This window comes from Anopheles ziemanni, chromosome 2, assembly GCF_943734765.1.
Source record: "Anopheles ziemanni chromosome 2, idAnoZiCoDA_A2_x.2, whole genome shotgun sequence".
Classification (NCBI taxonomy): Eukaryota; Metazoa; Arthropoda; class Insecta; order Diptera; family Culicidae; genus Anopheles; species Anopheles ziemanni.
The window spans coordinates 7,131,465-7,157,976 of record NC_080705.1 but is presented as its reverse complement, the minus strand read 5'-3'; the positions used below and the strand labels follow the sequence as shown (position 1 = coordinate 7,157,976).

Sequence of the window (26,512 nt, the reverse complement as noted above, 5' to 3'; positions counted from 1 at the left end):
CATGCCCATTGCGATATAATTGAATCTATCGACTTAAAGTACACTTTTCACATCATGCTGCGATCACCGACGTCCGCTGCACTTTGCCGCATTTCTGTAATGCAAACTGACCTGCCGAAGGTTAGCTCGTCAACCAACATAACTGACAATAATGATACCCTCTTCGAACACGGGGTGAAGACTAACGATCCCCCGCTAAATAACCGATCGTACGGGTCGATTGATGGATGCACGCCCGGACATAGTGTCCTCCCTGCCGTCCACCGGTGGGGAGGGAGTTGCAATAAACGGTTTAGGTGCCCAACCCACCCCTACTACGCGAGGGAAGAGGGTCAGGAGGCCATGAAACTTCCGAGACGCGCCGATCGGCACACCGATCTATCATCTCGCTCGCGATCGGACCGAACCAGTGGGAATCAATAATTGATACCGAAAGTCATGCTCTCGATACTTTATCTCCATCAACACCATGCCGTCACCAGGCGCGGACGCGGGATCCACCGAGTGCTGCGGATTATTTCATTTACGATTGCTCTCGAAGGCGCCTGGTGAAGACCCCCTTCTGGCCCCGGTTGCCCCGTCCCTCCGAAGTGGTGCGTCATCCAACTTCCATGCGGCGAGTCACCTTGCGCAACGCTATTAATAATTCCACCTCGACCATATACAACCGGGGCGGTTGGGCGAGATCGCATTCGTCGGGCATGACTTTGCCCGATCGACGCCGACCGACTCCCAGAAAACCGTGTGTGGACTCCCACACGCCCCCCGGTCGACCCGCTTGGCGGAGGCGGGGAGGTTCACGCCCACACACGGCGAGGGGAAGGGACCACGCGCGCGGATCGTCCGGATTTGTTTCGCGGTCCCGCGCGATATGTGTGCACGATGTGATCGATTTCTTTTATGCTAATTTCTGGCAGGCCCCATGATCGGGGTGCTTTAATCTGTTTGTGGGTGTGTCGGGAGGATGCGTGTGGGATGACTGACAAAAGGCTGAAACCGGAGCGCCATATGCTCGATACGATGCCATTTGGTGTGTCCTCCAGGACGCGGAGCATCGCGTAACAGTGGTCTAAATTAGATTATCAAAACAAATGGAACAACCATTTTGGGATTTTCGACGGTAAGCGGATGGCATTTATCTTACAAATGGCCTCCCATATGCACCCACCGGGGAGGTATGTTTGTTCCACAATCTGGAATTCGTCGTGAGCGTGCATACATAAGGGCTGATGATATTCTTTTTTTCACAATCAAAACCAATGGAGCGATTTCTGCCCTTTTTTTGTAAACATTTTTAATGTTTTTATTTCATAAGTCATTGGATTTACTCTGGGATGCAGTAGGCATGTTTTCTCTAGCTGTAATTATAGACGGAGCAAGAACTGCGGCTTAGTCAGCATTTAACGTGCTCTGAATCACACCGATTCGAAGCTATTTTTTCAAGAGATGCGTAATGCAGATCTATATAGGGTCTCAGGGCCAAGTACTACGAATTAAAATTTAGATCCAATTCAATACTATTATTTATTTTTAATGAAAACCAATAATGCTTTCTTCGATCTGTCCTGTCGTCGGCTGGATACGTATGAGTTATTGAGGAAAATTATTATCACTAGGGTAGTTTTATTACGTTGTCAAAAAATAAAGTTGAAAAGAATAATTGAACAAGATCTACAAAAACCATTAGCTAGAGCATTAGAAACGTAGTAGTTCTCTCAGGATGCACACCCTGAAGGGACTTTAAACCTAAACAATTCTATTCGACTTGTCAGATTTAATTGATCCAACGCTTCGTCGTGCGTAATCTAGCACGGACGATGAGGCCCCTAGATGTTTTTTTCCCCCAGTCCCAGTTCCAGCGCACTCTACAATATGCTCCATTATATGCACGTGCGCCACTCTGGGAGGTGCGCTTGGTCTGGCGGCGAGATGTTTGATGATTTGATTTCACAGTTGGCGCTCGCTGTTTGTTTAGCGCGCTTGCTGTGTTCAGCGAATGTGGCGATGTGCAGCACATATTTACTCGCCCGAAGACTCGCACATTCCCTTCTGCAGCGGAGTCCAAGCACATATTTTTGTTTTACGAACTGGCACCACCAACACCAAGGAGCCCCCCCCAACTGAACAACGGTCGAGGTGAACCCATCCCAGCATCCACCGCTGCGTTAGCTCTCTTTTGGAATTTGGTTAAATCAATATTTAGCACGGATAATGAAGCGATCCACACCATCGCACGGATGGAAATAGACAAATTTGGACCCCACTGGAGTTCGACCGCAAGCGCACCGAGATCCGGAGTTATGCAACCCGCACACAACGGTCGGTCGCGACTACCGAAACAATGGTAAACAATGACAGGTTTTGACATTGGGCTTCCAAATATAGTGCGCGTAATGTTGATTTCACCGGCAGGCGTCCAAATGCGTGGGGCAATAAGTGTTAAGTTGGGCTGAATGTCGTAACTTCATCCTAAGTGCAGCACGAGAGGCAAGCTCAGCGATGAGCTTCATCTTTCTGTAAATCGTCAAAATGATAAATACCATTGCATCACCGACAGTTAAATTTCTATCAATGCAATAATGCGGTGAGTCACGATCGATCATTTTGTTCCGATCCAGAATTCCACCACAACTTCGAGTTTGGGTTTATTTTTCAAATGCCCATCAACATCATTATCTGAACAGAGCCATCGGTGGGCATGTCCTTAAACGCTGCTGTTTAAACAATCACGTCTCTCTGTCTCAGGCCCTGGAGGACACACCTCTCTGGGTGTTGCTCATCGAGGGGCACATACATTATTTGCTGGTGACATCAGACCGATGGTGATAGGCGATCAGATGTTGTCGTATTCAAGCCAGTTTTTGTTAGCACCTGCTCCCCAATCGAATAGGCCCAATGATTACTGTTCTAATGGAAAATGTTGTTCCTCCTTTAAAAGCATCGTAAAATGACCCAAAAGAAACACCTAGCTTGCTTTGTTAAATTGAAATATTTAATTGTAGGAAACATCCGTTATTAAAACATGTCCTACGTCACGATACTAAAGTGTGCATGCACCTTCAGATTTAAATTACGTGAGCAGTTTGAGGTGGTATTTGTTACAGGACACACGACGATACAAATTAAATTTTTAATATTGCCCCTGTTTTGTTATCTAACGGTGTAACGGACTCACCTCAATACAAACGGCTTCCATCAAACTCGTATTCAAAGGCTCTGACACGTGCAAGACCGATTTTGTCCGTTAATGTAGTAGGCTGGGCTAAAACAATCAGAACTCGAAGTGACAGAACAAACGAAAAAATGGCACAGCTAACTTTGCCACAAACACCGTTCCCTCTCGTGCCACAGAACGTTCTGAGTGCGGAAAACCGTCCGTTTACCATCAACGATCTGCCGCCGGCAGTCCGGGTTGCATTCCCTGGCCTAAAGGCGTTCAACAAACTCCAGGTGACGGTTGCCGGTGCCGTGTTGCAGTCCGAAGATTCACTCGTCGTCAACGCACCGACCGGTTCCGGTAAGACGGTTATTCTCGAGCTGGCAATCGTGAAGCTGTCGGTTGAGTGTGCCGGCGTGAAACCGTTTCGGGTGGTGTACCTTGCCCCCACGCGGTCACTGTGTGCGGAAAAGTATCACGAATGGAGGACCCGGTTTGCGGCACTCGGTGTCAGCTGCATCCAATACGACGGTGACAACGCGGTCGAGGACATTGGCAGGCTCGGTCAGCACCAGTTGATTCTGAGTACGCCGGAAAAATGGGAAGTATTCACACGCCACTGGGGCGACCAGACGGTGGCGAACGTGCTCCAACCGGTCCGGCTGTTCCTGATCGATGAGATCCAGGTGATGGATGATGGCGTGCGTGGTGCGAATCTGGAGCTGGTCGTGTCGCGCATGAAGTACATCGATTCCCGGCTGCACCGCGGCGAGCAACGGAACGACGGTGGACAACCGGAATCGATCCGGTTCATCGCCGTGTCAGCCTGCATTCCGAACGTGGACGATATAGCGCGCTGGTTAAAGAACGAACGTAACGTGTTGCCGTTTTCGTTCGCCGAAACATACCGATCCACCCGTATCGGGCGGCACGTTGTTGGATATCCGTGCACCACGAATCCGTACAAGTTCGAAATGGATTTAAACTACAAACTGCCGGCCATAATCGAAGAGTACTCGCGCCAGAAACCCACGCTGGTGTTCTGTTCGTCGCGCAAGAGTGCCGAAACGACGGCCAGTTTTTTGGCACGCACGAACATTCAGCGATCCCTTCCGCCTGGGGCGATCCTGGCCCAAATTTCCTCCCAAATAGCGAGCAAGCCGCTGCGGGATTGTGTCGAGAAAGGGGTTGCCTTCCATCACGCCGGTTTGCTGCTCACCGATCGGAACTGCATTGAGACGCACTTCCGGAGCGGACACTTGGCCGCACTCTGTTGCACCAGCACGCTCTGTATGGGTGTGAATCTGCCCGCGTACCTTGTGATCATCAAGTCTACCTTTAGCTTCGGGGGGAAAAACTACTCGGACAACTATATACTACAGATGATTGGCCGAGCTGGTCGTGCGCAATACAACGAGGACGGGGTGGCAGTGATCCTGACGGCCGAAGAGAACGCGGAACACTACCGGAAACTGGTGGCCGGCACGGCACCCGTCGAGTCGCAGCTGCACCATCGCCTTGCGGAGCTTCTGAACTCGGAGATTGCACACGGCATCATCTACGACCAACCTGCGGTGATGGAGTGGATAAGGTCCACCTTTTTCTATGTACGGGCGCGAACCAATCCAACCCATTACCAGCTGTCCGGAGCGCGGGACATCGAGGACGAAATCGAACAAATGTGTCGCGATACAATCGATTCGCTGGAGGAAAGCGGTCTGATCCTGAAGCGGCGTCCGAACGCACTGTTTTCCACCGCCTGCGGGAAGCTGATGACTCGTAACCATCTTTCCTTCAAGACCATGCGGTTGCTTCAGTCGGATATGAAGGGTACGGAATCGATGCAGCAAATGTTGCAACTTGTCGCGAGGGCAGACGAGTTCTGCGAGTACAAGTGTCGAAACAACGAGAAGCGTATCCTGAACTCGCTCAACGTTCCCTCGGCAAGGGATGCCACCGGAGGTCATCCAGAAGAGATTGCCGGCGAAGAACCCCCAACTGGCGTGCGATTTCGGTGGCCGGGACGAATCAGCTCTACCGAGGCAAAGGTGTATTGTCTCGTACAGGCCGTGTTCGGGAATTTAACCATCAACGACCATGGCCTTCATCAGGAGGCGGTCAAAATAGTTACCCTTGGTGCGCGCATTGGCCGGTGCGTGGTGGGATTGCTGGACGCCAACGGAAGTCAGCTTCCGGCCGGGTGCTTCCAAGCGATGCTGAACGTGTCCCGGTTGATTCAGTGCTTCCAGGCGAAGTTGTGGTTCGACAGCCCGTTCATAATGAAGCAGTTGGATCAAATCGGACCAAAACTTGCACGCCACCTAGCCGACCGTGGCAAGGTAACGTTTCGGGCTGTGCGCGAATCGGATCCGCGCGAATTAGAATGGATCCTGAAAAAGCAACCTCCTGTTGGAAACGACATCATTGGCTTTGTTGATAGTTTGCCACAGTTTTCGATCGAGATCACGAAAACAACTGATGCTGCGAAGGACGAAGCGGAAGAACCGGTATTTTCCTGCATCGTTTCGCAAAAGAACGTGCAATACGACCCAAGGAGCATGCCGATTTCGTACAGTGTGCTTGTTGGAGACTCTTCGAACCGATTATTACTACATCGCACAATCGAAAACATGACTCCTGCCGATATGGAAGAGGGTAATGGCTTCACGTGGCCCATTTATCCGAGCAATATCTCATCGGTTCGATCCCTTTCGGCTCACCTTATCTGTTCCGATTGGGTCGGATTGGATTGTTCGTACACGTTGGATCTCCTTGATCCACCGGCCATTGTCAAAAACAAGCAAACTACCATAACACACTTCTTTCCGAATCAAACGATCACCAACAACAACAACAACACAACGATGCTTCCGGTGGAACGGGATCCTTTTTCTTGCGCTCAGGAGAAGCCAAAAGAGAAGAGGATATCCACGCTGAACGATTCGTTTGGAATTTCGGCATTTTTAAATTCACTTCGTGGTGCAAATATTTCAGCTGGGAATATGTCCTTTGCAAGCAGGATGCCTGTTCCGGCGCACGAAATGTCGATTGCAAATCGATTATCGGTCGATGTTCCTGCAGCATTCAAATCTATTGATGTCACCACAAAAACAAGTCTCAATTTAACTACTTTAAGCATGAATAACACATCCCTCGCTTCTAATTCTCTTATGAAATTACTTCGAAATCCCACCGAAAGCGGTATTTCACTGCCATCGTTAATAAACAGACAGCTTCCGACCGAATCATCCACACATGTGATCGCCGCAACCTCCATCAAGGAGCGACTTGAGATGGCCGCCGCATTAAAATCCAAAAACGACATCACTACCAGCAGCGAAGCGGAAAATGGCCCCAGTTTAGTATTGCCTCGTCCACCACGAGTGGCGCAAACCATGCCACTGCGATCGATTCTAAAGCGTCCAGCTTCGACGAGCGGGGAATCGTTTAAAAATCTACCACCTGCGGAACCGTCGGAGCTCAGAGTGCGCCGCCGATTGCGACCATATTTTAGCAGCGAAGAGTTCCGGCACATGTTCCGGGAGCGAAAGTATACGCAAAGTTTCATCCTCTGCAGCCTCTCGGAGGACATTATCGATTGCTTCAAGAGGTACAACCTATTTCTAACGTTTGGCGACATCAGCCCACGGTGGTGTTTGTTTCCAGAGGAAAGAAATGGTACACCATGTTCCATGGAAAGGAGAGTCCCACAGGAAAGAGAAGAGTATTCAGCGGTGGAAGCGTTTACTCCAGTGTTGAGGAAGAAGAAAAACTTTAATTTAGGACGTGCTGAAGATGTTATTTGCATGGATGAATAAATCAAGTCAGGACTGGTCAATTCTTTACTCAATAGTTTGAAAATATTGCCCATTTATTGATATGACGATACTATACGGTAACGCAATGTACAGCATTGCTTAAAATTCTAAGAAAGATATTCTAGTGTTTTTTTTTCAACTTTCTAAGAGAAATCATTAGAAGTGGCGAACAAAATACAAGATTTTAAGCAAGTTCGTAAACCTAAACGCATAAAAGCGGGGAAATCTATGTCTCTATCGTGTCGAGCATGGCCAGATTTTAGTCAAAAAGAGTTACAACCTGTAATCACTATACAAATATGCTATACTGAAGAAAAGCCGATCAATTCTTTAAGAGAAAAAAGTCTTTTAAATACCATTGTACGTCATACGATGTACTGCTTGTCTTTCGCTTGCGCCATGGAAAAATACAAAACATGCTTAAAAGCTAGAGTCACGTAAATGCTTACAATATATCGCTTCGTAGGTCCTACACATAGAATAGAGGGTACCGTATGTGTGTATATAGTTCTACAAAAATATCCGATAATACGATTAGTAGCTATTAGCTTCTATCACGCGCGATATAATATCGTTGTCGAGACGATTATCTATCTGGAAATATTCCTGCAATTTGTCTGTATAAGCCTTATCAGTGGTCCATCCGTTCCCTGTACCACTTTGGTTTCTGAAAGGACCGGAAAGATAGTGATTGGGACTGAATCGCTTAATTTATTTTCCCTGAATTTCTAGTTTCTGTGAAGGTCTTCTAATAAGCTTTCTACGCACGAGGTATTCAATCTACTTTCACAAGATTTTTTTTCTAGTTGGATAATGGATAGAAGTATACGTCACTATGAAGCCTATGATGTATACTTTAGAAAAGTAAAATGGAAGGCGATCCATTTCCATCGTTTGCCTGTTATTCCGAGCGATATAGCATCGAGTTAGCAGTACTTTTTTTCTCGAGTTTTTTTTTTTGGCAAATCTCTTATCATTTCGCTACTGGGTTCTATCATCGTGTGTGTTTGTGTGTTAGGTCTGGGTTGGCAAAAAGCTTGTTAATATGTTTTTATGTTCTTATCGTAGTTTTTCGCGCAGCCACTCCTCGGTCATATCGTCAAGTTCGCGAATTTCGTAGTAGCGCGTCAGATCGGCCTCACGCTGAAGCGCCATGCGTGTCTTCGCGTACAGCATGCACAGTTCCATCTGGCTGTCCCGGGGCGTGTAGAATATGAAGCACATCGGGTACGATATCCGCGAGTCATCGTGCACCATCTTGTAGCTATAGATGATGTAGCGCGGCTGATGACTTGGAAGCTGTTCCTGCAGCTCCTCGATCGCCACATCATCCAGCAATTCGTCCACGGTAACCAGTTGCTTCTCGCGATCGATTTTCACTTCAGGATGAAAGAGAAAACAACACGCATGTTATAACATCAATCGAACAGCATTGATAACCAAACCCCCGTTATCAAAACTTTTGGATGATGAGTCATTACAGGCTGACTTTGATAAACAGAACTTACATATCAGCGCCGTGTTCGTTGCGTTGCGACGGAATCGAAATTTGCTAATTTCCTCCTTTGCCTCGGGACTAATATCACAGATCTGTGCCTCGGTCTGGTGCGAAAGGCCGGAAAGAGATGATTAAGATCAATTATCTGCACTGTTTGCCCGTAACAATCTCCAAGCGGTTCAGGTAAAACGTCGTACTTACCATGGTGGTGTAAGCGGTTTGAAATTAAAACCGTATAAGATCAAGCAGCAGCTATTGAAAATGGACACTTTTGTTCTGAATCTACGCCTAACCACTGCGCGAATGAAAGAACAATTGTGAATTCGGAAGCTGCAGATGAATCACTCGAAAAACGCGACGGGGAGTTATCAACTAAAATTCTGCTCGGAAACTCTTTGTTTGTGTTTTGTAAGGCAGCTCTCAATGTTTGATTGAGCTGCACCCAAGGTTGCCTTTTATAATCAGGCTGAATAGCCCCTTACTTTTTGACATTTAGGTAGAGTTGCTTAGCATAAATGTGTACAATTTACGCTTACAGAGTCGGTAAAATATTATTTGATTAAATAAAATTGTTCAACATTGCTCAAGCTTTATCATAAGAACATTATAAATCAAGAATATTATTCTGACCCCAACGCAAACGAAAACCGCTCGTTTGAAAAATGCCTCCAACCTAACCTGGTAATCAAGTAGCCTTGTGTTAGGAATTTAGACAGAAATTTCTCACAACAAGCAAATAGTTCAGCGGATCAACAAAGTGTGAACCTTTTAAACAAATTAGTGAAAAAATACGATAGAAGATCCGCTCGGGATGGATCTTGAACAAATCCATCAGGAAGCGCGCCAGGCGGCTTTGAACGAGGTGAAGAACATGCTCCAGCGCTCCAACCAGATGGAAAAGGTAGATCAGTATCGTCGACGCATCTACCGTAAGAACCTTTCCATGGACGCCCAATTGAAGACGTGCATGCAAAACCAAACCGACGACGTAAAGATAGGCGTAAAAAAGCTCCAAACTGCGCTGGATCAAATCCAGGAGATTGGTGATAGGATGAAAAATGCGTTCGCGATGCTCGCGGATGTTCCGGAAATCTACGATACGCTCGAGAGTGTCCGTGATGAAAACGCCAAGCATTCGCAGTACATGACGGCGATGGAAAATTTGAAGCACATCTTTACCGTGCAATCGAGTGTTGATAAGGCGATGCAGTGGATCGAGGAGGACAAGCTGTTGCACGCCCACCAGTGTCTGTCGGATCTGGAAAACTCGCGCGATGATCTGCTGTACGAGCTGCACAAGCTACCGAAGCAAAACGCCCACGACAAGATCACACTCAAGCGGTACTTTGAAAAGGTGGAAACCGTTTCGGTGACGCTGGAAAAGAAGATTCGTCTGGTGCTGCAGCGTACGCTGAATACGGTGCGCAAGGAACCGACCGTCATCGTGACGGCCCTTCGCATCATCGAGCGGGAAGAGAAGTCGGATGCGTTCGCATTGCAGCAGCAGAAGAATACGGGATTCATTGCACCCGGGCGTCCGAAGCGATGGCGTCAAAAGGCACTGGACGTACTGAACGAAGCGGTCGTACAGCGCATCGAGGGATCGAAGCTGGAAGAACGGTCCGACAATAAAATGTGGTTAGTGCGAGACCTGGAGCTCACCAGACAGTTTCTGCTGGAAGATTTGCGTGTCGTGAAATCACTGTGCGTTCCCTGCTTCCCGCCACACTACAACATCCTGAACGAATATGTTAAAATGTACCACAATGCAATGGCAAAATATGTGAGGCTCTATATCGTTTGGAGAGTTAGTTTCGGGTAAGACTGACCTAGCAATTTATTTCCATTTTTACTTTCAGCTTGAAGAACTTATTCAAACGGGCCTCGAAGGCAATGAATACATAACCATTCTTTCATGGATAATGAACACATATCCTGGTCGTGAGCTTATGCAACACCCGGAACTGCAGATCGATTTATCCGATGTTGGTCCGCTGGTGAGCAAAGATCGTTTGCTAGAAATGGAAACCGCTTACCTTCGCACGATGGAACGCAACTATCAGGAGTGGATGACTAAAACGTTGGAGACGGAGAAAGCGGACTGGATCAACGGGGTCGAGATGGATTCGAGCGATCAGTACTACCACACGTCTGCTCCGATGATCATCTACCAGATGATCGATCAGAATCTGCAGGTCACCAACACGACCCATTCCGATTTAACATTTAACGCGCTCATCCTGAGCATCCAGCAGATGACCAAGTACGGGCACATTTATCGGACGGCGATAATCGAGTACAAGGAACGTCACTTCCGCGATCGTAGTCAGGCACCGTTCTTCACGCAGCACATCATAACGATTGTGAACAATTGCCAGCAGATGATCGAGATTGCCCAGCAACTGAAGCAGTTGTACTGGCCGAAATCAAAGACTCAGCATTACGAGGAGTTTGAGAAGCTGGTTAAAACCTATCAAACACTCCGCGACGAGACGGGACTGTTCCTGCTCGAGGAAGCGTTCCTCGATCTTGAGGGCCATTTCAATAAACTGTTTACCGCCGATTGGACCGCATCATCCGTGTCGGTCGATACGATATGTGTGACGCTCGAGGACTACTTCCAGGACTATAACCACCTGCGAGCGGCCAACTTTGAGTACGTGATCGGTGAGGCGCAGAAGATGGTCGCAAAGCGATACATAAAGGCGATGCTCTCGAAGCGGTTGAACAAAACTCGCGCCGAATGTGAGGTCCTCGGGAAGAAGATCGCCAGAGAGGCCAAACAAATTAAGGTGTTCTTTGAAAAGGTGGCACCGAATGTGGCGAAAAGTGATTCCCCAATTGATGTGATTTCCAACTTGGCTGGACTGCTTAACTCGGACGCGGAAATGTTGGTGCTGGATCTGCACTCGCTGCTTTCCTCTTATCCTTCGATAACCGAGGATCAGCTGGTGCGCTTGTTCTACATGAGAAACGATTTTAAGAGTAGCGAAGTGAAGGAAAAAGTGCAGGATGCGCTGGCTTCGCGCAAATCTACCATAAGCCACGACAAGCAGGATGCAATCTTCAAGGAAATAGTATTCTCAGATAAGTTGTGGTAGGATAAGCAATTATCTCTAATTTGTAATAGCAAAAGGGAACCTAACAAATATAAAATATATATTTAAAAGAGTAATGCATGCGGCGGGAGTTTTAAAAACGGGAGTTGGAATATTTCATCGGATTAGCCATGATACTCCAAATGGCAGTACCTAGGTATGAAGTTCTCGTTCCTTTAACCCACGCAATTTATAATTTCGCTTAAAATTTATACACGTACTTGAAACAAGTTTTTATTTTTGACGGAACTTAAGTAAAAAAATAAGATACGTTTTAGTGGGATCTTTCACTGAAATTATCAAATTTTATTAGCAAATCTACGACGATTCTCGGATCTGGAGTCACTTACACTGAACCAGGCAGCAGGTGCAGATCAGTGCTTCCACTCTAGTGAGCGCGACGAGACGTCAGGAATATAAATAGAGTTTCATTCGCGAGGTTTTTCGTTGCTTTTGCTTCAGTTCGGCCGCTTCGATTAGATTGCTATTGCAGACACAAATTATCTTGATAGTGCTCTTCAGAAGAGCGCGCAGAAGGTTGGCGGAAAAAGTGGCTCGATCGAGAAAATACCAAACTAAGCTCGTCACCACTTTTCGACATCGCCATCATCAACTTTCGTCATCACCGTCATCAAGACAGGGAAGAACTGTGATTGGTTGAACGAAGCGGTAATTTCGACCTCGGCGGGCGACAGGTTTAGTAGTTTGAAGGTCAATGAAGCGGTAATTGGTTAAACGTCAAGTTCAGAGCTGTCAGTCAGTCTTCGTCAGCAACGAGAAGTTCGTCAACAAACCAAGAAACACAGCGAGCTGAAACACCTGAAAACTGCGACCGCGAGCAGCAAATAGCTAAACAGATACCAGCATCCTAGTAGCCGTCGAGGAAGGTAGCAGTAGTAAGTCGGGCATCGGCCGCCTCGGGATCCCTTACTATTTTTGCCGTGCACACTTGGGAGGGCTTCAACCACGGTGTTGAAAGCGCTCGTAATCGATTTGGATGGAAGTATGAACCAAGACCCTTTCACATACGCCTTAACGCAGATCAGTCACTTTGTGTCGAACGTGAACAAGAAGAACTTTGCGGTCACAAGTCGTCAGCTAGCACAGGTGAGTACTGACAAACTAGTGCGATGCATTTGTTCGTACTCGAAATCAGATTCTTGAGGAAAGTTCGATTGAGCGGCGGACGAGGGGCAGTAGTAGTTCGCGGGAGAAAGTTGGCAACTTCAAGATAATACGCGTTGTAGATGAACGAAAATGGCACCTAAATGTTAACTACCCTCAGCGTATTGTGTTGAATTCTAAAAAATGAATTGTGAATTAGTCGAAAACGCGTAAAATGAACATGCTTTGTGTGTTTTTAGTTAGAAAGTCAGCCTCCTGTGGATTTTTTAGTCCACGTAGCAAAGGATTGTCTGTTTAACAGGTCACTTAGATACTCGGTTATGAAAGTGATCAGTTAAACATGGTTAAATTTACATAAATTTGTGGCAATGTGGGAAAAAGTGCTAGTGAAGAAATGTACATTGTTTTGCACAAATCGTTGCACAAATAGAGACTGACATACTTAATTCACGGTTGTGCAATTGACAAACAACTTTGTTAACGTCGTGTGTTAAAACAGGAAAAGAAATAAATCGCCGATATATTTATGTTATGATTTACGGGAGTCTTGATACGACTCGAGTTCGCTATCGGTTAAAGGACATGTTTTTATTGTGTAGCTGGTGCTAGTTGTTATCCTGAGCTTGCAAAAGAAAACTAGGTGGAACTAGGTGCTCGTCCTTTTAGGATGATTCCGATCCCGAATGTGCGATGCAGCAACATTTTGCGTTAATTATTGTTGCAAAGTGAACGTGTTTAAGAAAGCGTCCCCAATAAAAGCAGCTTCAATTTAAAACACTAACAAAAAATAAAAAAATATTGAGCTATTTGGTTAGTCCTTTTATCTGGAACTGGAAACACCGTTCCTTATGCTGGAACGGATAGGTTCGGACTGAGTTTCCCACACTACTCCATTCCGCCATGTTTAATCGGAAGTGAAAGAGAAGCGATCTGGACTTGGAGAGTTCAACACGGTTTTCGGGCTCTTTGCGGTAGTAAAACGGACAAAAAGATGGAAAATTCTCCGGGCAAGCCGTTTTCACTGCGTTTGTGACAAAGGAAAAGGTAAAGTTTGACCTCTGTTTCGTGCCATTCCCGTAATTCGATCAGTAAGGAAGCTGTTGGGGCCCCACGGACAGACTCGACGCAGAGAACCTGCAATTTTTTCTTTCTTTTCTTTTTTCACCACCGTCGTCGTCTTTGGTCGCTTCTCCAGACCAGTTTTTTTTTTCTTCCTATCCATCCTGTACCGCAAAAAAGGCCGCTCTCAATCGTTCTTTTCCTGGTAGCTGTATAGTGAAAAAGAAAAAAAAAACTAATTCGTCCAATTTTCTTCGCTTGGTGAATCTTTCTACCCGTCACGTCCATCGCGTATTTCGACATCGACCGTCAATCGCCGACCCTTTGCTCCTCTCGGAACTACGACAATCCGCATCTGGGGATCATCGAAACTTGGTACGGCCCCTGTGCAGTTAGTGAAAGACTTTGGACTAGAAGCGGATCGTCATTTGCTGCGTTGTTTATTCTCGTCGATTGACTTCGGAGACGTCGCACATTCCGCCTCCCGTGGTTATTGCCAGGCTCGCTTGCTGGCCACTGAACTTGCGAGCCTGTCAAACAAACCGCAGTTGGTCGCGAACGTTTGCTTTGCCATCGACAATCCGTTCCCGCAGCAAAAGGTGAGTTAGCAACCGAAGAATAGTTACCACATGACGGATGAGATGTCCTTCATACCATCCTTTTTGTGCATGTGTGTCTTTTTCTATAGAAAAGAAGAAGGAACTGCACAGACGGTATGAAGAACAAAAACCGTGGCTGCATAACCTCCTTTTGAGGAACAAGAAACAGTGGCATAATGTTTTAATTTATGACTCATTTATCTTTTTTCCGCTTTCTCAACCTGCTTCTAAAGTCACTAAAACCAACGCCAAACCTATTGACGCAGATATCGAAGATCCTCTCCTGTACGCCGATCCAGGAAGCGGCACTTTCGATTGCGCTGCTCAACTCTAAACATCCGGAAACGGTACGGGTTGCTGAGACTCATCTGCTTACTTGTCTCACCGGACTTATAGAAACATACGTCGATTCGGGTAAGAACTTTTTCATTTTCGATGGAGAACATCATTTTCCTATTACATCATTCCTTTAGCGAAGGAATTTCATAACAACCGATGTATTTTTTGTATGCATAACAAAGGTGGAAAGATGTGTTTGTAATCGTCGTGAAGGGATAGGGAATAGGGTCCACTCTAAGGCTATCTTATCATCGATCGATCGATGGATCAATAAACAACTGTTGTTTTGCTAACAGGAGGAAAGCTCAATAAGGAAATACAATATTTTACACGGTATAATAGCTCCATTTACCTTTGCAGATACCGTTGCGAGTAACGTTGAAGGAAGTCTCAACGACGTTTCGCCCGAGTTTCTGCAGCAGATCCTCGCGCTCATTTCCTACGGCAAGCACGCAGCGTACGGACTCTCCGATCAGACGTTCACGCGCTTCACGCAGCAACTGTGCCGCGATTTCCCGCGAGATCGCGTCCCGCTGATTCTTGCCCCGCTACTGTACGCGGAGAACTCGGAGATTTCGGCCGAAATATTGAAGCTCAACACGCACAGCATCCTGCAGTCGTCGATCATGGAGACGTCCTGGACGAACCTGGTGGTCGAGGTGGGCTATTCGTTCACCGCCACGCTGGACGACTGTAAGAACCATCTGCTGAAGGTGGGTGGACGCGAAATCACGCCCCAGGATGTGGCCAAGATCGTGTCCTCGATGTGCCTGACGCACGAATCGCTGTCGGAGAGCAACATCAACCTGCCGACACCGAGCACGTTCTGGCCGCAGGGCAGCAATGATCCTTCGGGTGGGCAAAAGGGAGGTCAGAAGGACGGCCCCAATGGCGGCGGCTCGTCGGCGACGGAAAACGTCACCTGGAAACCGGACGTGTTGGTGCAGGCGTTGAAGGAGGTTGTGCCTAATCTGAACTGGAAAGACGTTTGTCTCGCGATGGACCATCCGGAGTTTATGCTGAAGGATCGGGCCGGTTTGTCGCTGCTGCTGACGATCGTGAAGATGGGAATGCAGGCGAGCAACATGGGGCAACACTTCCCGTCGGAGTGTCTGTACCAGCGGTGGTCCAACTCCGAGGGTCAACTGGCGATCATCTCGCTGATCCTGAAGAACCAGGACCTGTACTCGTTTGCCGATCACATCTACACGAGCGTGTCGGTGGAGCTGCTCAAAACGCCACCGGAGACGGACAACAAGGAGGTCGCTTCGTGGATGTCGCTGCATCTGGTCGACGTGCTGCTGTACATCGCCGACCAGGGTCTGTACGTGCAGGTGATGGACATCTTCAAGGTACCGATGCAGTTGTGTCCGGACATCCTGTTTCTGGCGCTACTGCAAATCAACCCTCCGCTGACGGTTCCTCGGCAAGATCTGTTCACCAGTTTGATACCGATTTTCCTGGGCAACCATCCGAATTCGGGCACCATTCTCCATCATGCCTGGAATCACACGAACTTTAACCTGACGCTCAGGCACATCATTCTCCATTCGATGTCCGAGTGGTACTTGCGGGGTGATAGCGACCAATCCCGGCTGTCCCGTATCCTTGACGTGGCGCAGGACCTGAAGGCCCTGTCGGGACTGCTGAACGTTCGCTCGTTCATGTTCATCATCGATCTGGCGTGCCTAGCGTCACGGCGGGAGTATCTGAAGCTTGAAAAGTGGCTCGCGGACAAGATCCGCGAACACTCGGAACCGTTCGTGAAGACGATCATCAAGTTTCTGCAGCGCCGTTGTCCGCAAATCATGGGCGGCGGTGCGGGCGGCAAGTACACGGAGGAGCAAATTCCGAAGTCCGCCCAGCTGCCTCCGGAAACGTTGAGTACGATTCTGAACTGCCTGCAGGGATGCATCGGGAACGTGAGCCCGGAAGTGAATGAAATGATCGTCAGCATGTCGCAGTACGGCATTATGTTGAGCTCCGCGCAGAAGAACCGCGCGGCGCAGCAACAACAGCAGCAGCAGCAGCAACAGCAACAGCAACAACAGCAACAACAGCAGCAGCAGCAACAGCAACAGCAGCAGCAGCAAACGCTTCAGCTTCAGCAGCAGCAACAGCAAGCACCGCCGCCGGGAGTTTTGCGTCAACCACACCGAGGTCTGGATGCGTTCAGCGCGGGCGCGTCCGCTGCTGCCATGGGCACACAGATGTTCCCTCCACCGACGGTGGATGCGTTGAACAGTTTGACGGCGAACATTGGTGGTTTGAACATCGGCGGACCGGGCGGAAATAGTGCGTTCAGTTTCAACAACATCATCACAACGCCGGCCTCTCCGTCGCGGCTTCTTCCTTCGAGCAGTCCGTTCGCGATGATGTCGCTTCCACCGGGGGCGGCTACGGCAGCTCAGGTCGGTTCCCTCGGTCGCCTTCAGCAGCAACAACAGCAACAGCAGCAAGCTCCCAACGATAAGCTCGTGGGGCTTGGAGTAGGAGGTGGCATGCCCGCAAGCGCCGTGTCCGCCATCTCCCAATCTCCGTTCCAGGGTGATATGGCACAACCGGTCTCGAAGGAGGTGGAAGACGAAGCGAACAGCTACTTCCAGCGCATCTACAACCATCCGCCGCATCCGACCCTTTCGATCGACGAGGTGCTCGATATGCTGCAGCGCTTCAAGGACTCGAACAACCGGCGCGAGAACGACGTGTACCAGTGTATGCTGCGCAATCTGTTCGAGGAGTACAAGTTCTTCCCGCAGTACCCTGAGAAGGAGCTGCAGACGACGGCGCAGCTGTTTGGCGGCATGGTTGAGCGTAATCTCGTCACGACGTACGTCGCCCTCGGCCTTGCCCTCCGGTGCGTGCTCGATGCGCTCAAGAAACCGGAGGGCTCGAAGATGTACTACTTCGGCATTACGGCGCTGGATCGGTTCAAGAACAAGCTGCACCTGTACCCGAAGTATTGCGAGTACGTGCACACGATCGCGCACTTCACCGAGTTTCCGCCGCATCTGATCGAGTACATTGAGTACGGGGCTCAAAGCCTGGAGCCACCGAACAAGACGCTCGGTCCGGGCCCGCTGCCAACCCCGCAGTTTATGCATGCGGGAGGTGGTGGTGCCGCCGCCGCCGGGGTCAATGTGGCCGCGGGATCCGGCGGCCCGGTAGGTAATCCCCTCTACCGAAGCAACTCCGTCACCGGCACGAGCAATCTGACGTCGATCGTGGGGGGAGCGTCGGGAGTGGCGGGTGGCGCGGCTGGTACCCCAGGCAAGATGAATCTCGGTGCCGGGCTGGCCGCTGCTGCCGGGTCAGGAGGAACGCCCGGTGGCGGAGGTGGAGGTGGTGGTTCCAGTGGTGGGCAGCCTCCGCGCGTCAAATCGATCGCCAACGCGACCAACATCGACACGCTGTTGGTGGCGACGCAGGATCGCGAGGAGAAGATCATCGCACCGCCGGACGCGATCCAGGACAAGACGGCATTCATCTTCAACAATCTCAGCCTGATCAATCTGTCGCAAAAGTGCGAGGAGATCAAGGAGATCCTGCAGAAGGACTACTACGCCTGGTTGGCGCAGTATCTCGTGCTGAAGCGTGCCTCGATCGAGGTCAACTTCCACGTGCTGTACTCGAACTTCCTCGACGCGCTCAAGATCCCGGACATCAACCGGTTGGTCACGAAGGAGACGTTCCGCAACATCCGTGTGCTGCTGCGCTCCGACAAGGGTATTGCTAACTTCTCCGACCGGTCGCTGCTCAAAAACCTGGGCCACTGGCTGGGCATGATGACGTTGGGGCGCAACAAACCGATTCTACATTTGGACATCGACTTCAAGTCGCTGCTGGTGGAGGCGTACAACAAGGGTCAGCAGGAGCTGCTGTACGTTGTTCCGTTCGTGGCGAAGGTGCTGGAGTCGTGCGCCAAGAGTAAGGTCTTCAAGCCGCCCAACCCGTGGACGATGTCGATCATGAATCTGCTCGCGGAGCTGCATCAAGAGCCGGACCTCAAGCTAAACCTCAAGTTCGAGATCGAGGTGCTGTGCAAGAACCTCAACATCGACGTGAGCGATCTCAAGCCCGCCATCTACCTGAAGGACCCGGAGCGGGCACAGAACATCGAACATCAGCTCTCGCAACCGAAGCCCCCGAAGGAAGTGGTGGCGGCGGCGTCGGCGGCAGCTGCAGCTGCGGCCGCAGCAGCCATGATGGCGGCTGGCGGTGGTGTCGGTGGTGCCGGTGTCGGTGTTGGTGGTGCCAGCGGTCTCTCTCAGATGCCGCCGGGCATACCGGAAGAAATGGGTGGTGCTAGTGGGCCGTCGAGCTCACCGGCGAACGCTGCCGGGTTGGACTCGGCGCTGGCGGTGTCCGGCGGTCCGCCCGAGCCACGGTTCCACTTTTCCGACATCAACATTGCGAACCTGAGCGGCATCGGACCGCTCATCACCTACTCGCCGAACCTTGCCATCATGCACACGCACGCACACCTCAAGCAGATGGTAAAGACGGCCATCGAGAAGACGGTCACCGACTGGATCTCGGCCGTCGTCGACCGGAGCGTGAAGATCGCCTCGAAGACGTCCGAGCAGATCATCCGGAAGGACTTTGCGCTCGAGCCCGACGAGACACGGATGCGCCGGGCAGCCATCAGCCTGGCGCGCTGCCTGGCGGCCGGTATGGCCATGATCACCTGCCGCGACCAGGTTATGCAGGCGTTCCAGACCAACATCAAGCTTCACCTCATGACGGCGCTCAACCCGACCCAAAAGGAGCTGGCGGACGCGGCCGCGACTCAGCTAGCGTACGACAACATCGACGTGGTGGCGGCGTTCATCCAGAAGACGGCCGCCGAGCGCGTGTCGGCTGACATCGACAAAATCCTGTCCAACGACTACGATATGCGCAAACTTGCCAGACAGGAGGGTCGCCGGTTCTGTGACGCAAGTGTTCTCACCTACCAGGCGGAGCGGCTGCCCGAGCGCGTCCGGCTGAACGTGAACGGTGTGCTGCCGGGTCAGCTGGCCGTGTACGAGGAGTTTGCGCGCAACATTCCCGGCTTCCTACCGATCACCGATCGGGACGCGACGGCTCTCTTCGTGCCGAAAATGCCGGTATGTATGATTGTTTTATTGTGTTTAAGCCATACTTTGTTCATTACTTAGCGAAATGCAATGAAAATAACATTTTGTTTTGTATTTTTGCAGGAAATTATGCCGACACAACCTTTCGCAGCGGCCACTCCGGATGACATTGGAGCCGTATACGATGAGCTGGCTGGAAAGATGGATGCTTTCATCAAATCGGCCCGTGCGCATCCGGTGCTGCAGGTTTGTTTACAAAAAAAAAAAACGATCGGAATGACCAGTAGAGAGAATTATCAAACTTTTCTTCCTTGCCTTAGGTGCACACGAATAACATGGAGATACTGTTGGAATACCTGTACAACGCACACCGTACGTTGGATAATCTGTCCGGTTGCACGCTGCTGAACAAAGCCGTCGAAGGGCTGATGGAAGGATTGGTCAACATTCCCGATCAGCTCGAGCACATCAAGCTGTACCGGGACATCCATCTGCGCGTGATGCGCCTAATGCAGGACCAGCGGCTGTTCGGGCCGATGTGGACGAACAAGGCGATCACGCGCTATATGGTCGAGTGCCGCGAGGACATTCGCTACAACGTCGAGGCGGTCGATCTGCTCATCTCGTCCAACTTCGTCAACGTGCCGCAGTACGACATGATGCTGGTGCAGCTGATGGACAATGGGAACAACTACGTGGCGATTGTGTTTGCGATGCAGCTGCTGCAGACGTACTTCATCGACGAACGGCACAACTCGGTCGTCAACGAGAACGAGCTGGCGGGCACGATCGAGATGTTGCACCGCTTCACCGCACATCCGCGTGCTCCCGAAGGGTTGGCGCATCTGATCGACATGCTGCGCGCCGCTCACGACCCGAACACGATCTTGGCCGATCGGCCCCATTCCGGACCGACGTCCTACATCCACATGGGTGTGCTTCAGGCGAGGGTATGTCATCTACCGTCATCCTGCCGTTTCGTGCGTGACCTACTGACCTTACGTTTACGGTTTCTTTTTCACGTAGCAAACCGAAAGCGATGATCCACCCGGTTTTCTCGAGCGAGCCGAATTTCTGCTCAAGGACTGGGTGTCGATTGTCCTATCCCCAACCAATGGGCGGGATCCGCTCAAGGGTTTCAGCCTGTTCGTGTCGAAAATGAACATGCACGGCATCTTGAAGGGCGACGAGCCGCTGACGCGCTTCTTCCGCTTTGCTACCCAGTACTGCATCGATCTGACCTACCGTACCATCAACGAGCCGAAGACGAAGGTCTTCCAGTTCATCGATGCTTACGTACGGCTTATCGCGCTGCTGGTGAAGCACTCGGGCGAGAGTGGTAACACCAACACGAAGCTGAATCTATTAAATAAGGTAGGTAGAGAGGAGAAAGGGAAGGGTGCCGGTGGGTATTGTGATCGTCGTGACACATGATTTTTGCTTCAGATTTTGGGTATCGTCGTCGGCATCTTGCTGCAGGATCAGGAAGTGCACACGACGTCCTTCCAGCAGGTCGGTTATCATCGCATCTTCATCATGCTTTTCCTCGAGCTGACCGCACCCGATCCGGTGCTGGAGAACATCGGCATCAGCGTGATTACCGCCTTCTGCCACACGTTCCACTTCCTGCGCCCGGCGTGCGCACCCGGTTTCTGTTACTCCTGGCTCGAGCTGATCTCGCACCGTGTCTTCATCGGGCGCATCCTGGCGCTGACACCGCAGCAGAAGGGCTGGCACATGTACTCGCAGCTGCTGATCGATCTGTTCAAGTATCTCGCACCGTTCCTGCGCAACGCCGAGCTGGCCAAACCGGTGCACCACCTGTACAAGGGTACGCTGCGCGTGCTGCTGGTGCTGCTGCACGATTTCCCCGAGTTTCTGTGCGACTACCACTTCGCTTTCTGCGACGTCATCCCGCCGAACTGCATCCAGATGCGAAATCTGATTCTTTCGCCGTACCCACGCAACATGCGTCTGCCCGATCCGTTCACACCGAACCTGAAGGTAGGATAGTTGTCAAAATCATCACAAACAAATGTGTTTTAACTTCATTAAACAAATTTATTCAATTCCCCTTCTACAGGTGGACATGTTAACTGATATCGGTGGGTCGCCGCGGGTTTCCATCAACTATGCGGCCACGATTCAGCCGGCCAGCTTCAAGAAGGATCTGGACTCTTATCTGAAGGCCCGTGCCCCGGTCACCTTCCTGTCCGAGCTGCGCTCGAATCTGCAAATTTCGAACGACATCGGCTCGCGGTACAATATTCCGCTCATGAACGCGCTCGTGCTGTACGTTGGCACACAGGCCATTGCGCACATACGGTAAGAGAAAGGAGGGAGCGCCTCTCAAACTCGACACAATTATTTGATTGCAAATCTTATTCCGTATCGATTTTACAGCTCGAAGAACTTGGGCCCAACGATGGCGACGATCATGCACTGTGCGCACATGGACATCTTCCAGAATCTTGCCGTCGATCTGGACACGGAGGGGCGCTACCTCTTCCTGAACGCGATCGCCAACCAGCTACGCTATCCGAACAGTCACACGCACTACTTCAGTTGCTGCATCCTGTACCTGTTCGGCGAGGCCAACTCGGAAGCAATTCAGGTATGGGAGCCGACACGATCCTCACCCTCCGATGATGAAGAGCTGGTGGTTTCATGAATGGTTTATTTTTACATGCATATCCAGGAACAAATTACACGCGTTCTGCTCGAGCGCTTGATCGTGAACCGTCCGCACCCGTGGGGCCTGCTGATCACCTTCATCGAGTTGATCAAGAACCCGGTCTACAAGTTCTGGGAGCACGACTTCGTCCACTGTGCACCGGAGATTGAGCGGTAAGTATGGCGCACACATCAAAGTGTAAGTCATCGTCGTTGGTTGAAATATGTAATCAACTTTTTTTCCCCTCTTTCGCGTTAGATTGTTCGAGTCAGTAGCGAAATCGTGCATGGTGACCAGCAAAAGCCAGCAGCAGATCCAGAACGTTGACGCGGACATAACTGAGTGCAGCTGAACGGCCACTCGGGGTGCGCGCTTTGCGCGATGAAGAGGAGAATGCTCTAGAAATCAGGAAATGTTTCGTGCAAAGTAAGTTTCCAAGAACTTTAAAATTGTCAATGGTGTAAGGAAAACGGGGGAGATTGAGCGGTGTATGAAACTAACAAGAAAGGAAGGAAGGATTCACTGTGTAAATATATTCATCATCGATAGCCAATTGCCGAAATAATGAACAAGTTTTTAAAAAGGTTTATTTATCGCGAGCTGTTAGTGAACAGGGAAAATGTAAGCCGGCCTGCACCTTTCAAATTTGTTTTTCCATATCTCCGGCGTGGCCACCGTAGGTATTGGATAAATAAATAAGGAAAGCACCTACAGCGTGCAACGGTGGTATCATCCAAGAAACAGCATCCATCCATGTACATTTGTAAAACATTCGAAAGAGTTAGAGAAACTCGGAAAGTGTGCAGGATAAAAGGATAAACTTAACGTGCTCGTGCTACTGTTTTGCAGTTCGTTCGTTTCCTTTCACGTAGCATCGAGTATCGAGGAAGAAAGGTAGCGCAACTATTTTACTTTGTGTTGTTTCTTTTGTTTTTGCGAACGATAATAATAGTGATAATTTTAATAAATGTATCGAGAAATATTGCATAATTAAACATTTTATTTCGTAACTGCACACTTTTCAGATGACACGCGATGCACAATATTAAGTCCCTTTCAAGAGATCCCGTCTTTCACTTAACGCTAAAAGGTCGAACGCCTCCTGAATTTCGCTGAGCGCATTTCAACGCAAGTTACCATAGCAACGAATGAGTTAGAATTCAGGATGCGTTTGACAATTTGCGTTAGGTGAAAGAAGCTTTCTTCTGAAATGGGCTTTTATCTAAAAACATTTAAATTACCTATAGCGAAAACGCATGATGATATTGAATCAAACCTCTAATATTCGTTCTACGTAACCTTCCAACTCTTTCAATTGACTTTATTGTTGTTGCAAGATACCGTGCCAAAGGGTTTACCATTGTTTTGGCGAAACGATCGTACCAATTGCTCATCTAGATGGATATCAGTATTGCAATATTGCAATTTAAACTGGTGCTGGGTTTACTTATCTTGTTCAAGGCGATCGTGACTGGCATAAACTATAGGGCGATTTATAGTTGCCTACCGTTCTGAGGATAACTTCAAAATTATTGTCCGATCGTCATTTTTTTACGGAATGGAAAGGGAAATGTCTAGTAAGCTGAGGGTTAACGAGTTGAAAGGAAGCTGATTTCTTTTGATCTCGTCAATTTTCTCACGCACAAGATGTTGCTATGCCAACATGGGTGGCGCGAATTGATGCTTGCACATACTCGCTGTTTCCTTGACCACGAGGCCGTGGAACCGCTTCGTCATGCAACGCGTACGATAAAACACCGCCAGGAGCATGTCCAATCAAGCCAATTGGACTGCATGTCAGGGTGACAGTACAATGACGTACTCAGAGTGTGTACCATTAATGCACGAATATTATCCCGCCCGCAACGATAATACAGTGGGAAGAAAAGTTCTCACCAGGCAAACAAAGGAAAACAACCCATTTTAGTTTCTTTGCTATTCTTTACATTAGCCGTTCAAACAGACGGTTAATCCGATCGTGGCTTGGCCGCGTGGTCTAAACGCTATTTCTCCCCGCGGTAATGCTGTTGTTTACAATGCCAAAGCCGCTGTGTAATTAGTGCGGGGGCAAAAAGCTTCCCGGTTCTTTAGAGTCCGGTTGCGTTGAAATGATGATATGATCCGGATGAGACACACGCCACGAAAACTGTCCATCATTGTCCGCTTCTCCTCCGTAACGATGGGTTAGGCGAGGCGTTCCATGCCAAGATAATGGAGGTGGTCGTGTCGCGTGCGAATAGATATTTTGCAGTGTGTTTCTTTTTTTGTCCGTCGCAAAAGCATTTGCTCTAAGTGATATAAATTCTAGTGGACGGTTTTATTGGTTGCGCCTGTAAACGCGTCTGTGTGTGTGTCTGTTTGGTTTTGGGGAGAAGTACGCCCTGGTAAGATGTACTCCCGAGGCCAGCTCGGGAATGGTCAGTACCTGGGAAGATGTCTACCGCCACGGAAGGAACCAAACAACTGCCGAGCTATCTGACCGAATCGCTGATCAAGCGCTCGCTCGAAAACGATCTCCAGCGGCCGGTGACGATCGACAGTTTCACCGCCGGTCCGGCAACCTCTGCCGGGGACAACTACCTGAGCGACGTGTTCTGGATACGCGTGCTGTACGATGGTGGCGCGTCCGAGAAGCGCCTGCTGGCCAAATGTATGCCCGACGTCGGAGATCGTGGCGCCACGCTGGACATTCTCGACGCGTTCCGGAAGGAGTCGTCCACGTTTTTTGAGGTGCTGCCGAAATTTTCGCGACTCGTCGCATCGGGCGAACAGTTCGGGGCGAAGTGTTACTACGCCACCACCGATCCCGTGCGCACGATCGTGTTCGAGGACCTGAAGGCGATCGGGTTTCGCATGTGCGATCGAACACACGGCGGCCTGGACTATGCCCATCTCGAGCTGGTGATGCGAAAGATTGGCAAGTTTCACGCCGCGTCCATGCTGTACGCGGCCCAGAGTGCGGATAACGAACGCCAGCTGCGCGAACGCTACTCGTACGGGTTCTACAACCCCCAGCAGAAGGTCGAGGATTATCCAATATTGGCCGTTTTTCAGACGGGTCTGGAAAAGTTTCTCTCCGTCGCCACCGGATGGCCCGAGCTGGAGGCGGAAATACTGCCCAAGCTGCAAGCGCTCCTTCCCACCTTCAAACAACGTATCGCGGATAGCGTGAAACCACAACGGAGCACTACGCGATTTCACGTGCTGAATCACGGTGACTTGTGGAGCAACAATCTGATGTTCCGGTACGACGACGGGGCTGTGCCGAGGGAGGTCATGTTCGTCGACTACCAGCTATCGTGCTACGGTAGCCCCGGTTTCGATCTCGTCTACTCACTGTACAACTGTCCACAAGCCGACGTTCGCCTGACACTGCTCGATGATCTGTTAAAGGTATACTACCGATCGCTCTCGGATGTGCTGCAAGCGGCCAACTACGCGTCCATTCCGACATTTGAGGCTGTCAGGCAGGAATACGAAGAGTACGAGTTTTTCGGTAAGAATAGCTCCAACTCCTCTCATCTTTTAAAATATGCTGTCCGAATGTTTGCCATCTTTTAAACACGCCATCCTCTTCGTAGGGCTTGTTTGTGCCGTCTCTATGCTGCCAATCATCATGATGGAGCGCTCCGACGATGTGGACATTAGCTTCGATGCGTTCTTCGACCAGAAACAGGCGGAACGCATACGCGACATACAGTACAACGGGACCCAGTACCGGGAAGTTGTTGTACCTTTGCTGCACAGTCTACATGCCCGGGGCTACATACAGTGAATGTTTTCCTCATTCATTCCATTGCGAATTTAATTTGAGTTTTTTAATCTGTGTTATGATTGTCTATTGAGCTGTGTTAAAAATATTTGGAGTTCTGTCGAAATACAAAATGATCCAAATTAGCGTTTCGCTGATGATATGACAACGAAAATCTAGTTGTTACAAAGCACACAAGAAAAGATAAGTTTTCTGGAGGTTTAGACAATTCTGATTAGCGAGTACTCTTGTTTGAAAAACCAAGCAATCCTAGCAAAAACTAGTTTTCGAGAAGTGAATAGAAAACTGTTCCTGT

The 26,512-nt window shown here is 49.6% G+C and overlaps 5 protein-coding genes across 5 annotated transcripts; 4 read left to right on the top strand and 1 right to left on the bottom strand.

Annotated features, from left to right (window-relative positions):
* Window positions 1–3,303: 3,303 nt before the first annotated feature.
* On the top strand, window positions 3,304–6,975 carry LOC131292864 (probable ATP-dependent DNA helicase HFM1). The gene is made up of 3 exons (XM_058320993.1): window positions 3,304–6,101; window positions 6,357–6,806; window positions 6,861–6,975. Exons 1-3 carry the CDS (start codon window positions 3,304–3,306, stop codon window positions 6,973–6,975), a joined length of 3,363 nt encoding a protein of 1,120 aa, XP_058176976.1.
* A 353-nt stretch (window positions 6,976–7,328) lies between these two features.
* Window positions 7,329–8,849, bottom strand: LOC131288274 (glia maturation factor beta). The gene is made up of 3 exons (XM_058317397.1): window positions 8,675–8,849; window positions 8,484–8,577; window positions 7,329–8,354 (listed from the first exon to the last, which is right to left on the bottom strand). The coding sequence occupies exons 1-3, from the start codon at window positions 8,675–8,677 to the stop codon at window positions 8,035–8,037; spliced, it is 417 nt and encodes a 138-aa protein (XP_058173380.1). The 5' UTR covers window positions 8,678–8,849; the 3' UTR covers window positions 7,329–8,034.
* A 431-nt stretch (window positions 8,850–9,280) lies between these two features.
* Window positions 9,281–11,676, top strand: LOC131285061 (exocyst complex component 3). Its single transcript, XM_058313922.1, has 2 exons — window positions 9,281–10,256; window positions 10,333–11,676. The coding sequence occupies exons 1-2, from the start codon at window positions 9,285–9,287 to the stop codon at window positions 11,572–11,574; spliced, it is 2,214 nt and encodes a 737-aa protein (XP_058169905.1). The 5' UTR covers window positions 9,281–9,284; the 3' UTR covers window positions 11,575–11,676.
* A 3,628-nt stretch (window positions 11,677–15,304) lies between these two features.
* LOC131281148 (CCR4-NOT transcription complex subunit 1) lies at window positions 15,305–23,403 on the top strand. The gene is made up of 11 exons (XM_058310407.1): window positions 15,305–17,810; window positions 17,862–17,894; window positions 18,009–19,801; window positions 19,895–20,017; window positions 20,092–20,721; window positions 20,798–21,145; window positions 21,218–21,775; window positions 21,855–22,096; window positions 22,175–22,385; window positions 22,470–22,618; window positions 22,704–23,403. Exons 1-11 carry the CDS (start codon window positions 15,320–15,322, stop codon window positions 22,795–22,797), a joined length of 6,672 nt encoding a protein of 2,223 aa, XP_058166390.1. The 5' UTR covers window positions 15,305–15,319; the 3' UTR covers window positions 22,798–23,403.
* A 1,475-nt stretch (window positions 23,404–24,878) lies between these two features.
* Window positions 24,879–26,220, top strand: LOC131292329 (uncharacterized). The gene is made up of 2 exons (XM_058320818.1): window positions 24,879–25,941; window positions 26,027–26,220. The coding sequence occupies exons 1-2, from the start codon at window positions 24,879–24,881 to the stop codon at window positions 26,218–26,220; spliced, it is 1,257 nt and encodes a 418-aa protein (XP_058176801.1).
* The last annotated feature ends 292 nt before the right edge of the window (window positions 26,221–26,512 follow it).